General features: G+C 43.0%; 1 protein-coding gene across 2 annotated transcripts in view; it reads left to right on the top strand.

Annotated features, from left to right (window-relative positions):
* LOC132403900 (uncharacterized) overlaps nt 1-13,265 on the top strand; it is a 217,606-nt gene that overhangs the window by 133,887 nt on the left and 70,454 nt on the right. For both annotated transcript variants that reach the window (XM_059987708.1, XM_059987709.1), the window contains one exon: nt 11,435-11,556. In XM_059987708.1, coding sequence (XP_059843691.1) covers nt 11,435-11,556 — 122 coding nt within the window. The remainder of the gene's footprint in view (nt 1-11,434; nt 11,557-13,265) is intronic.

Raw genomic sequence — 13,265 nt, 5'->3', positions numbered from 1 at the left:
TGGTGGTGGTTGGCATCTATCTGCCTCAAAGGGCAATGGGTGATGGTGATCATCATCACAAGCCTGGGTTGAAGGTACGGAGATCCTGAAATGCCCAGTAGTCAAGACCCCCTTTCGGCCTCACCAGCATAGACCAAAGGAAAGCTTATGAAGCAATACTTTTAGCACCAACTTGGCCAGGAGCTGCTGGAATGATGTTCAATAGCGTCCAGCCGCCTTAGGGGGTCCACTCCGGATTTGCTGTCTGGGTTTACACTCATAGCCTTCGTCTCTCCCAAGGCAGTGGGGCTACTTACCCGTAGCTGGGGATCTGGTTCACGAGCACCAGGTCATGTCCACACACTGGTGGGCCTGTGCTATGTGTTTGGGTGTCAGACCTCCTCCCCATCCTGAATTGTACATCAAAGAGAAAAAAAGACCCTTTGGACCATTTGTGTCCATTCTGACTAAGATGTAATTCTAGCTAGTCCCATTTCCCAGCACTTGGCCCAGATCCTGCTCGACTCTTGTTATCCATATAGCTATACACATACTTCTTAAATGTATCTAATCCAGCTGCCTCAACCACTTCCTCTGGCAGCTAGCTCCAGATATCTGCCACCCATCATGCAAGGTGTTGCCCTTCACTTATTAAACCTTTCACCTCTGACCTACAAAATTGAGAAATGGAGACACCACCTTCTCCCTTATTAGGGACAGAGAGAGCGAGAGAGAGAGCCTGTGGTATTCCAAATTACAGACTGAACGAGTAGTCTTTGGGGTACTATGCACATCTGCGTCTTTGCTGTTGCTTTGCTGCCAGCTTGAGTGCTCGGTGGTGGGTGCCGATGCTTTCTTTTGTGGTGGGAGAAGGGGGGATCGTTGCTTGTGGCTGCTTACCCATGGGAGGGAGGGGGAGCTGGGTGGGGGGGACTTTGGGGCTCTAACATTTAACTGTCATTCATTCTTTGTGGGGGCACTCCTCTGTTTTCATGGATGGTTGTGAAGAAAAGACATTTCAGGATGTATATAGTATCCATTTCTCTGACATTAAATGTACCTCTGAAACCTTTGAAACCCTTGGAAAAAGCTATCAGATTTGTAGAACAAGATCTCCCACAAGCAAAGCCACTAGGTACCCCCGATCAACCCCTGCCTTTCCAAATGTAGTACTGTTCCCTCAGAATGCTTTCCGGCAACTTGCCTACACTGTTCTGATATTTCACATTTTTTCAGTAAGTAACTAAGGGTGGGTCTGGGGTGGGTGTGTAATTGGGGGAAACAGAATAATTATCTGAAATTATTAGTTCAAGTTCAAGTTCAAATTTACTGGTCACTTACCCATACACACGTATACAGCTAAATGAAACAGTGTTCCTCCGGGGCCAATGCGCAAAACACAGCACAACCAGTCTCACATACAGCTCACAGCACATAGCCAGAGAAGAAAGAATGTCTTGGGTGGCTGGGGTCTTTGAGGATGCGGACTGGTCTACTGAGGTGATGAGGAGTGTAGTCAGAGTCCATGGAGGGGTGCATTGAGCTTTGCTGAAGCAATGCAGGGGACCAAAGAGGTCAGAGTGAAATTCAGCGACAGGCAACTGAATGCTCCAGCCTTTGTTGACCACCTTATCTATTTGACTAGTTGCAACCTCAAATTAAACTTCAACAGATTTGTAAAGTATGATTTTTCATTCAGATGTTGCCTCTGCCCAATCCTACCATTATTTCCTGATTGCTCATTCCAACACTTCCTTAACAAGTGAATTGAACCTTTTCTGATGTCAAGCTCTCGCGACCTGTAGTTCCTTATTTTCTCTCCCCTGCCCTTCTTTCATATAGGGGTTACATTTGCTACCTTTTAATAAGCTGAAAATAGTGCAGAGAAGATTTATGAGGACGTTGCTGGGACTCAAGGGTCTGTTATGTGGAGAGGTTGTATGGGTTGCTGTTTTTGCTATTGGAGTGTAGGTGAAAGAGGGATGATTGTATAGAAATTTATAAAACCATGAGGAGCAGAGATAAGGCCAATATATACTCTTTTCCCTAGGACTGGTGAATCAAGAATTAGAGTGCATAAGTTTAAGGTGAGAGGGGTGAGATTTAATAGGAGCATGAGGAGCAATATTTTCACCCGGGTGGTGGTCAGTATATGGAATGAACTGTCAGAGGAAATGAAAGAGGCAAGTACCTTAACAATGTTTAAACAGCACTTGGATTGGTACATGGATGGGAAAAGTTTAGAGGGATATGGTCCAAGTGTGGGCAAATGGGAATCTTGGTGGGCATGGGCCTTCTTTCCTGCCATATGACTCTGTGTGGGAGCCGTTCCAGAGACTCTGGACTTTTGTAATTGGTGCTACCACTTCTTTCAAGCCCTCTTGCATCAGGTCAGGAGGTTCTGAAGAGTTTAGTCACATTCCGTTTTCCAATAGTAACTTTGTTAGTGATGCTAATTGCATTCAGCTCCTTATTTACTCAAGACTTTAGTTCTCCATTATTTCTGAGACAATTCAAGTGTTGTGTAATCTACTGTAGAGTAGACTGGTATTGGGGTGCAGGATTTTGGCTGCATGGACAGATCTGAAGAGAACTGGGTTTATTTCCTTAAAGCAGGAAATAATTAGAGGAAATTTAATCCTTCAAATAATGAGAGTAAAAATTTGGGAGCTTCTTCTAACAGCAGAAGGATTTGAAACCAGAGGAGATGACTCCTGAAAGAACTGAAGGAACAGTGAGTTATTATAACCTGGAATGCAGGTAGATTCAGTCTGCATTTCAAAAGACAACCTGATAAATATTTAGAGGGAGAATCTTTTACAGCTTAGGGAAGGGGTACAAAATTAAACTAACTGTTCTTCTTTCAAGAGTAGCTGATATGATGAGCAGCCTGGTTTCCTAAAGACTGTACGTTATATCTGGGGGGCACTTCACTGCATGGCACCTGACTGTCTTGTTGGTAGCTGTAACTTGCCCTATTAGGCTGCAAGCCTTTCTGAACCTTTTCTCCTGCTCTTTGCTGAAGGACACCAGTGTTAGGTTGAACAGAGCCGGACAGAATAACTCATTCTTAGAGAAAAGAACGATGCTGCACTGATGATAACTTTGGACTAAAATGTGGAAAATATGGAAGAATTACAATGCTGTGTAGTGGGGGATAGGGGAGAGGAGGGCAGGGGACAAGACTTGATCTGATTTCTTGATCTTGCACACCTGGTATAAAAGAAAAGACTAGGGAAGATATTCAGAGAATTGTTTTTTGAAGTATTTATATTAAACACCAATGCCCAGGAATGGAAAAGTATACAGAACGTGGAAACGGTGCAGTCCATCACAAGCAAAGCCCTCCACACCATTACAAGAAGCACTGCCAGAAGAAAGGAGCGTTCATCAACAAGGACCACCACCATCCAGGCCATGCTCTCCTCTCACTACTACCATCAGTCAGGAGCTACAGAAGCCCTAGGTCCACACAGACAGATTCAGGAACAGTTCTGACCCCAGAATCATCATGCTCCTGAACCTTCAATCAACTCAGAACTGATTCCACAAGCTACAGACTCACTTTCAAGGATTCATATCTTCAGTATTGTTTACAGTAATAACCTTGGAGTTGCAAGGATGGAAAATGAGTAGAGAATGAGCATGCATAACAAGATCCCACAAGCAGCAAATCACAATGAGGCCACTCCCAGGCTGGAGGGACTACACCTCATATTCCATCTGGGTAGCCTCTTACCTGATGGCATGAACATCTATTTTTCTAACTGCCAGTAACTTCTTCCCCCCTTCTCTCTTTTTCCATTCTCTATTCTGACCCTTTCTCATATCCTCACCTGCCTATTTTCTCCCCGTGGTGCCACTCCCCCTTCCCTTTCCTCAGTCATGATCAGATTCCTTCTTCTTCAGCCTTTTACTGTTTCCACCTGTTATCATCTCCCATCTTCTCACTCCCACCTCCTCTACCCACCAATCTTCACCCCCACCTCGTTTCACCTATCAAATCCTGGCTTGTAATCCTTCCCATCCCCAACTTTTTATTCTGGCTTCTGCCCCTTTCCTTTCAGGTCCTGAAGAAGGATGCCAGCCCAAAATATCGACTGTTCATTATTCTCTATAGATGCTCCTAATCTGCTGAGTTCCTTCAGCATTTTGTGTTTGTTCCTGTAGATTTCCAGCATCTGCAAAATCTCTTGTGTTTGTATCAAGCATATAGTCTGTTTTTGTGGCCATGACTGAAGGATATTGGCCTGATCTCCAGTGGTTTTGGTCCTCCTTACCACTGGGTTTGTAAGGCCCCTGTATTGGTCAACTCCCTCACGACAGACAGGTAATTTCCAGTCTGTGGCATGAAGCCTGAGAGCTGGAATCCTGAGACCCTCACAGGCAATCTGCACAGTGACAGATCTGCTCACTGCTTCCCACTCTTATCCTCAAGGACCATGCCTCTCTGAAACTGCCATTGCCACAGCCAGTCGGGCAGAAGCTGGCCAATTTAAAGAACCAATTAACAGGTGCACCTTTTCCTGAAGTGGGTAGACTGGAAGAGGAACATTGCTTTAGTGGAGTCCCAGTGAAAGGGAGCCCACAATCCCACAAACTACATACCATCCACCTCTCTGCCAACCTACAGAAGAGAGTCCTGTTCCCTGATTATCAGTCACGTCCGAACCCACAGACAAGAGTAGAAGCCTCGGCCAATCAGAAAGGATAGGCAGCAAGACCTCTGCCACAATTATTCTGAACATTGCCACTCCACAAGGTTGCATTCACTCAGACTGTGTGGCTAGATTCTGCTTTAACTCCATCTACAAATTTGTAGGTATTAGCACTGTGATAGGATGTATCTAGTATAGTGATGAGTCAGAGTACTGGAAGGAGACAGAGTGCATAGTAACATGAAATCACGCAACAATCTTTCCCTCAATGTCAGCAAAACAAAGGAGCTGATCATTGACAATGGGAAGGGGGACAGTGTTCATGCTCCTGTCTACATCAATGATTCTGAGGTTGAAAGCTTTGAGAACTTCAAGTTCCAAGGAGTAAACATTATCATCAGCTTATCCTGGTCCAACCATGTAGATACCACACCTGAGAAAGCTCACCGACTCCTCTACTTCCTCAGGAGGCTAAAGAAATGTGTTCTGCCCCTGTCAACCCTTTCTAATTGTTATTGATCACCATCCTATCTGGGTGCATCATGGCTTGGTAGAGCAACTGCTCTGCACAAGAGCGCAAGAAACCGTAGAGAGTTGTGGATACAGCTCAGCATATCACAGAAACCAGCCTCCCCTCTGTAGACTCTGTCTATACTTTTCGCTGCCTCAGTAAGGCCCCACCCACAATAGACATCCTCTCTTCCACTCTTCCATTGAGTAGAAGATACAAAGACCAGAAAGCATTTACCACAATACCCAAGGACAGCTTCTACCCGGTTCCCTAATGAGATAAGATGAACTCTTGATCTCAGAACCTACTTTGTTATGATTGATCTTGCACCTTATTGATCACCTGCATTGCACTTTCTCTGTAGCTTTTGCACTTTATTCTGCATTGTTATTTTTTTTACCTTTTGCTACCTCAGTATACCATGTAATGATTTGATCAGAATGAATAGTATGTGAGCTTCTCACTGTACTTCAGTTCATGTGATAATAACAAAAACCAATTCCAATTCATGTTCCATAAAACTGAGCAACTATGAGCTAGGGCAGACTAGGACTTTATTTCATAGGAAGTATAGGACTGAAGGGAGACCTTATAGAGATGTATAAGATCATGAGGGGCTATAGGCAGGGTGAATGCACGTAATCTTTTTCCTGGGAAAGGGAATTCAAAAACTAGAGTGCATAGGTGAAAGATGAAAGATCTAAAAGAAATCTGAAGGGTAACTTCTTCACGTTAAGGGAGGTTTACATGGGAATGAGCTGCCAGAGGAAGTAGTTAAGGTAGGTGCAATTAATTTTCAAAAGACATTTGGTCAGGTACATGGATAGGATGCTTTGAAGGTCTTGTGGTCTACGTACAAGCAAATTGAACAAGCTTAGAGGGCATCTTGGTCAATAGGCACAAGTTGGACTGAAGTAACACATATCAAAATGCTGGAGGAACTCAGCAGGTCAGGCATCATCTTTGGAGAAGAACAAACAGTTGACATTTTGGACTGAGGCCCTTCATTTATCGTTTATGCCTCTTCATGGACACTGCTGACCTGCTGAGTTCCTCCAGCATTTTGTGTGTGGATATCCAGCATCTGTAGAATCTCTTGTGTTTATGGACTGGACTGAAAGAACTGTGCCCCTGCTGTTGGACTATGATTCTATAAGAAGATTGGACAAAGCAACAGGGCATTGTGAAGGGGGAGGAGGTGAGTCAGGGGAATGAAAATTTCTCTGTAGCTGTCTGGTAGTCCCACAGTAGGTAGCAGTGATAATGAGAGCAAGCCAGCATGAGACTTGCTGGAGCAATGGGAACATAGGGGCTCATTGGTGTCAAAGTGCCCGAGGTTCTGAAATGGAGATCAAAGGGCAGGACGCTGTTGAGCAAGCAGGGTTTAGTTTGTTATATAATACAGGTGACAGAATTGCATATGAGCTGAGATGTAGTTCTATATAGTTTTAGTTATGATTTCAACAACATGACTTTCAGCTTTGTCCTTCAATTGCAATACTCCACCAGTGTAAAATCATATTTAATGAAGAGTAAGGACTCTATGCTGGTCAATTAATGGACAAAGTAGCACAGAAAAGTAGCACAAGCACAGAAACAGGCTGAGTTTATATCAGCAGTCAAGATCCCATTAAAATGAATCCCATTGGATTCTCCCTCCCATAGTCATCAATTCCCGTTCATTCTGCCATTCACCTACATTCTAGTAGTAACAGTGAGATCACTCACATTGAGCCTGATGTTCTCCGAAGGGTTGTCTATTGGTGGTTCTTCAGGTGGCTGTAGAGGCCAATCCGGGATCCACTTAGGCTGAGGGGCTTCCAGACCTCACAGTCCTGTCCCCTTCACCACTTGCAGATCGCCATGGAGCTTGATCTGAGATGTTAGGGTGCACTCCCTTAACAGAGAGTGCCTGTGTGTGATTTTGTTTAACATGGGGAGGCTGATGCACGGGCCACCACCACACCGTCCCTGACAGATAGGGGACCCGGACCCATCACTGCTGCAGCGTTCCTCCACCTTCAAAGGCGTTACGATGTGTCATCACCTTCTGCCGGCTCCACGATGGAGGTACTGGTTGAATCATCCTCTGTCTGGAACCAACCCCTTGACATTGCCACCATGGTGACCCTACCATGAGCTAAGTGCCAGATGGGATCGCAGGAACTTGACAATCCTTGGAGAAGAGCGCCATTGTAGATTATGCATACTCACCTCCTCCATGAATTACGTTCATCCATATGCAATGTGTGAAATGTGGATGGCACAGCCACGTGTGGCTTCAAGTCCACACTTTGTTCTCATGAGGTAGGAGGAGGGCGTTGGGTCCATTTTGTCTATGCTAGCTCGTGAAGCATTCCCATCAGCCCCATCTCCCTGCTTGCTACCCAGTAATCTATACGCCCATTAACTCCCTTTGAATCTCCTGCCATCAAGCCACACTAGGGGCAATTGATGTCAGGCAATGAAACTACCCTCCTGCAGGATATAGAAGGAAATCTCAACACCCGGAGGAAGCCCATACAGTCATGGGGAGAACATGCAAGTTTCACAGAGACAACCGTGGGGGTGGATCAGGGTTGAACTTGTGTCACTGTAGCCCTAAAAGGTGACCTCAACAAGCTGCACTACTGTACCACACCAATATATTGAAGTAAAATACCCTACCAGCTAAAATAACAGGGTCGATAAATGTGTTTGTTCATCTGTCCCTGAAGTATTCAGATTCAGATTTATTTATCACATGTACATTGAAACATACGGTGAAATGTGTCATTTGTGTTAACAGCCAACACACTCCAAGGATGTGCTGGGACTAGCCCGTAAGTGTCACTACACATTTTGGCACCAACATAGCGTGTCTACAATGCAGAGGTTTAAACATTTAAACATGCATTCTGTACATCATATCAACCTGTAATGTCACTGACCAGCACAAGCCAAAATTACCATTCAGTGAGGGCTCCAGCTGTGATCTAATAAGGAATGAACACCAGGCGAGGAATACTCGGAATGAGCTGCCAACCAAGCAAGACTGCAGCACAGCATTACAAAAGCCTTAAATTCATACACAGCATGAAAGAAATGAAGGCAAATGACTCCAGAATCAATAAATTAAATCAAAGCTCAGCAGCACTAGCTTGCTTGTTCATGAATGGTGGAAGAAGATTAAATAAGTGTGACTAGTAATCTCTGAGGTCCCCAGTGTTCACGGATCCTTCCACATAAACTTGCCACAGTTCCATCATGACCTCTATCAGGCTCCCACTGAAGACAGGTTTCAGCCTATTTAAATAATTCCACATGATATCAAGAAATGGCTGAAGGGCGGAGGGTACAAACAGTGTCCCAGCAGTCGTGATAAAGGATCAGTCATTCCTCTCGGCAAACTGTTCTGGTACTTCTACAACTCTGGCATCTACTCAACAAGGTGGAAAAGAATTCAGATATTGAAAAATAGCTAATTACCACCTCTTCAGTTGATTCTCAAGCAACACCGTCATTTTCAGAGTAAACACTGACCTAGATCAAAGTGACACTGTTTCTGACCAACATGAGCAAGGCACCAAAGAACTGGGATTTCAATGGCAAACTGGCTGGAGCCACAGCCTGCATCAAAGGAGATGGTTCTGATTTTACAATAGTTTGTGGCTACAGGAATTCTTCATGTCCTGCGCCAGTCATCTTTAGTAGGTGAGAGACTATGGGAACTCCCGACTCTTCAAACCATTGCCAGTATCTCCAAGGCAAGAATCAAGGGTGTGATGAAACACTCTCTATTTGCCAGGCCAGGTAGGTAAAGACCTTTGTATTGCCCGTTTCCTCCTATACTGTGAACCATAGGCAAGTCTGTCACTACAGCTGATGTTGGGGTGACCTGGATTCTGAAGTCAGTATATGTTGACTGGTTTCCCAATTGTCCTGTGGATGAGCTCTACACAAGTGGGAAGCTTGGTGGTGGTGAAGCACAACGTTGGTGAGGAACAATGGGATAAGACCAGCTACGCCACGGTGCTGTTCAGATGAATTGTAGAGCAAGAGTTACTTTGAGGCACTCTGCACCGACATTTCTCTTCTAATTGGTTTCTGAACCAAGCAACTGTATGGCAATAACTATTACTTACGAGAGGATGTATAAGGTGGGATGGGGGCTGGGCGGATGGCAGCCAATCAGTTTGCTGCGAGTGGGTTGGTCAGTTAAATATTTTAAAGTCTCCATTTCAGCAGAGCTTGTTTCTTGCCAGCACACATTCCAGGGACATCAGGAATCCTGCAGCTAAGGGTGAGTGAAAGGCCCTGAAGCCAGGAGGTGAGATCTACTCTGCTCTGGAAGAACAGGAGGGTTCCGTCCAGGAGCCATCCGTCCAGGAGCCAAACAGTCCAGTGAGATCTCCGCACACTACAGTCTTTTGCCTCTCTCTAACGCCAGTGAAACATCTTTCCATTAGTGCTTAAGTGAAACCCTGATAAAAGATACCTCCTCCAACTGCTATTTATAGGAATGATCAAGCTACTTAATGGGCAGGTTTTATGACAGGGGTTGCAATGATCAATTTCTAAAAGTTAACATCAAAGTCTTGTTGATAGAGATGAGTGAAATGATAAGCGGCGTAGATAGAGTGAACAGTCAGTGCCTTTTCTTCTCAAGGCAATAATGACTAATACAAAAGGGAGTAATATTAAGGTGATTGGGGGCAAGTACAGGGAGGATCTCAGAATATTTTATTTTACACAGAGACAGGTAAGTGCATGAAACACACTGTTGGTGTTAGGGACAGATACATTAGGGACATTTAAGAGACTCTTAGATGAAAGAAAACTGGAGGGCTATGTGTGAGGGAAGGGTTAGATTAATATTGGAGTAGATTAGAAGGTCGGCACAACAATCCGGGCCAAAGAAACTGTACTGTGCTGTACGGTTCTATGTTCTATTCTACTATTAGTATTTTCTATAATGAATCATTCCTACAAAGGTCAGATTATAAATGGGCAGTTTCTATAATGGGTACATTCAATAGTTGTTGGATCTGGTAATGATTGGTTCTCTAAGGGGTGGAATTTTTTGATGAATGTTTTACATAATGGTTGGATCCAGCAATAGTCTGTTCTACAATGGTCCAGTTACAAAATGAACAGTTCCTCTAATAAGAGATTCTATAATAGGCAGATATATACAATGGCATTTTCCTCAAAGGGAATTGACTTTCTCTATAATGCACATTTCCAGAAGATTGATAATTCCCAAATAAGAGGAAATACCTCCTCTATTTTTAGTCTTACCATATTATGACACAGAAGGAAACCTTTATTTCTCTTCACTTCTGCAAATTATTGTTCCTCTCACATGTCTATCAACTCCAACTGAGATTCTTTGTGCCTTTGACCAAAGATTTAATTTACAATAATCAGTCAACCAATCAAAACATCCTTTTAAGTTATGGGATGATAACAGAGTACTTGAAGGAAACCCACCCAGTGTTGGGGAGACCATGTAGTTTAGCAAATCCTCAGAATCATAATCAGGCTTATTATCATTGACTAAAATTTGTTACGTGTCAGAGATACTCTTCTGCACACTACTGTTGCAATGTGAGTTTCTGTCGCCTTCCTATTAACTGGAAGATGCCTGGCTCTTTTCCTCTGACCTCTCAATAAATGAGGTGTTTTCACCCACAGAGCCACGACTCACTAGATGCTCTTTGCTTTTCACAGCATTCTTTGTAAATTCTAGAGATCATTGTGCATGGAAACCCAGGAGATCAGCAGTTTCTGAGATACTCAAACTACCCTGCCTAGCACCAACAATTGTTCCATGGTCAAAGTCATTTAGATCACATTTCTTCCCCTTTCTGATGTTTGGTCTGAACAATAACAGAACCTCTTGACCATATCTGCATGCTTTTATGCATTGAGTTGCAGTCACATGATTGGCTGATTTGATATGTGCGTTAATGAGCACATGAAGTGGCCACTGAGTGTATAAGTAGTACAAAAAAAAGAACAAAAATAGTGAGATAATTATCATATTGTGCGTTAGTGTTTACATAGTGAGGTAGTGTTCATATAGTGAGGTACTGTTCATAATGTTTAATAATAGTGATAATAATGTTTAAATGGAACATTTCATTTAGGGACTGCCTCATTTTACTCTTTCATTAAGTGCAAGGCTGCAGATAATTATTTTTACAAAAACACCTTTCTTGTTGCTTTGACCAATATCACAGTCTCTCTGGAAATGCAGTTGGTACATGTTGTTTAGTTACAATATGATTTATTTGCTCTTTAGGAAGTGGAAGATCTCCTCTTGGCCAAGATGAAGGAACTACATTCTAAAAACAGGGCAGTTGTACCTTCTTTACAAGGAGACATTTCATCTTTTAAATGCATGCTTGAAGCAGAGGAGAGAAGGTGAGCATTCTCTGATGAAACACAAATCAGTAATTAGTTCCAGTCGGTATTTTACACACAGTTTCACCCCAGTTATTAATTGTGCAGTCAGAATGATGCACTCCAGCAGTTTGCAAAGGCTTTTTCAACAGCATCTCTCAAACCCTTGAACCATATGGTCTGTCAACCTGAATGGCTTAGCCCTTGGAGGTCAAACTGCAGAAAATGGAGCTGCCAATTTACACTTGCCAATTTACACTTCAAATCACAGAGCTGGTTGACTTGAAGGAGTATTATCAATAGAGCAAAAGGCTAGGTCCTACTACCTAGCAGGATTATGTGCAATCCGTTAGCAGAAGGACTGTCGTAGCTGAAGAAAATGACTCTTCACCATTGTTTCCATGGTTAGTACTGAGGGATAATAATTTCAGGCATTGCCCATGTTGTAAAGACAAATTAAAAGGCAAAGTAATGTTTATTGCATAACTTTACTTTGGGCCAAAGGGCCAGTATTTTTACTGTACCGTTCTATGGTCTATGTTCTTAACAAGTTTTATTTCTCAGACATCTACATAGAGAAATCATGTAATTAAACATGTGTGCAGAGGTGTGATGAAAATTTTCAGCAGCATCACAGGCACATAGTGTCATATAAGCAGCATGCAGAAGGAAAACAACATTAAACTTAAATTGGACAGAATGTTTACAAGAAAGAATACAGTTAGAACAAAAAGGAGTCAATTTTAGTGCAAAATAATTGAAGTGGTCTGTAGTGATTAGGATTACGCTGTTGGTTCAGGAACTGAATGGTTGAAAGGAAGTAGCTGTTCTTGAACCTGATAGTGTGGGACTTCAGGCTTCTGTACCTCTGCCCAGTGGTAGCTGCTAATAGACAGCATGGTCTAGAAGGTGGGGATTGCTGATGATAGATCTCAAGGCAGGGCCTCCAGTAGTGGTGGGGTGCAAGCCTGTGATATATTGGACAGAATCAGCAGCTTCTCATGTTCCTGAACATTCTAATTGGTGCACCAGACTGTGATGCAATCAGTCAGGATACTCTCAAGAGTTCATCTGTGGAAGTTTGTTAGACTGTTCTGTGACAAGCCGAGCCTCCTTAATCTAGTAAGAAATTAAAGGCGCAAGGAATCACAATTCCTTGCGATTGTGTTTCTCCTTATGATTGCATCTATGTGTAGGGCCCAGGACAGATCATACGATATTTTAACTCTCATTGGGAATTTTTTTTTTGAGAGTGTTGTACATGTCATTATTATTCTCCCCAATGTTTCCAATAACTGTGGGAGCTAGACTCTATAAAAATTTAATAAACAGAGCCAAGCAAAGATAGATTAAGCAGACAAGAGTTGTAGACATACTGAAAGGAGACAAGGAACGAGAAAGGAAAAAAGAAACAAAAAAAGTTGTGTTGTGACGTATCCCACTGTGATGAGCAGAACCATGGTATTGATACAATTCCAATGGAACCACAGTTCTACTCATCATGATGGGATGCATTAACACAGAACTGCTCTCTTTCTTTTTTTCTCTTTTTCTGGTGAGCCTACAACTTGTCCTTTCTTTACTCTCTCTTTTCAATTAGTCTGCAACTCTCCCCCCTTAGATAATCTGTCTTTACCTGTCATTCTTTCCTTTATTTCTGTTTTGTCCCTCTTCTTTCTATCACCCATTTTCTATATCCTTTACTCTTACATTTCTCATAGAATAGTAGA

This window comes from Hypanus sabinus, chromosome 13 (genome assembly GCF_030144855.1).
Source record: "Hypanus sabinus isolate sHypSab1 chromosome 13, sHypSab1.hap1, whole genome shotgun sequence".
NCBI lineage: Eukaryota > Metazoa > Chordata > Chondrichthyes > Myliobatiformes > Dasyatidae > Hypanus > Hypanus sabinus.
Note: the sequence above shows the minus strand (reverse complement) of the source record. Positions and strands in the feature narration are given on the sequence as shown.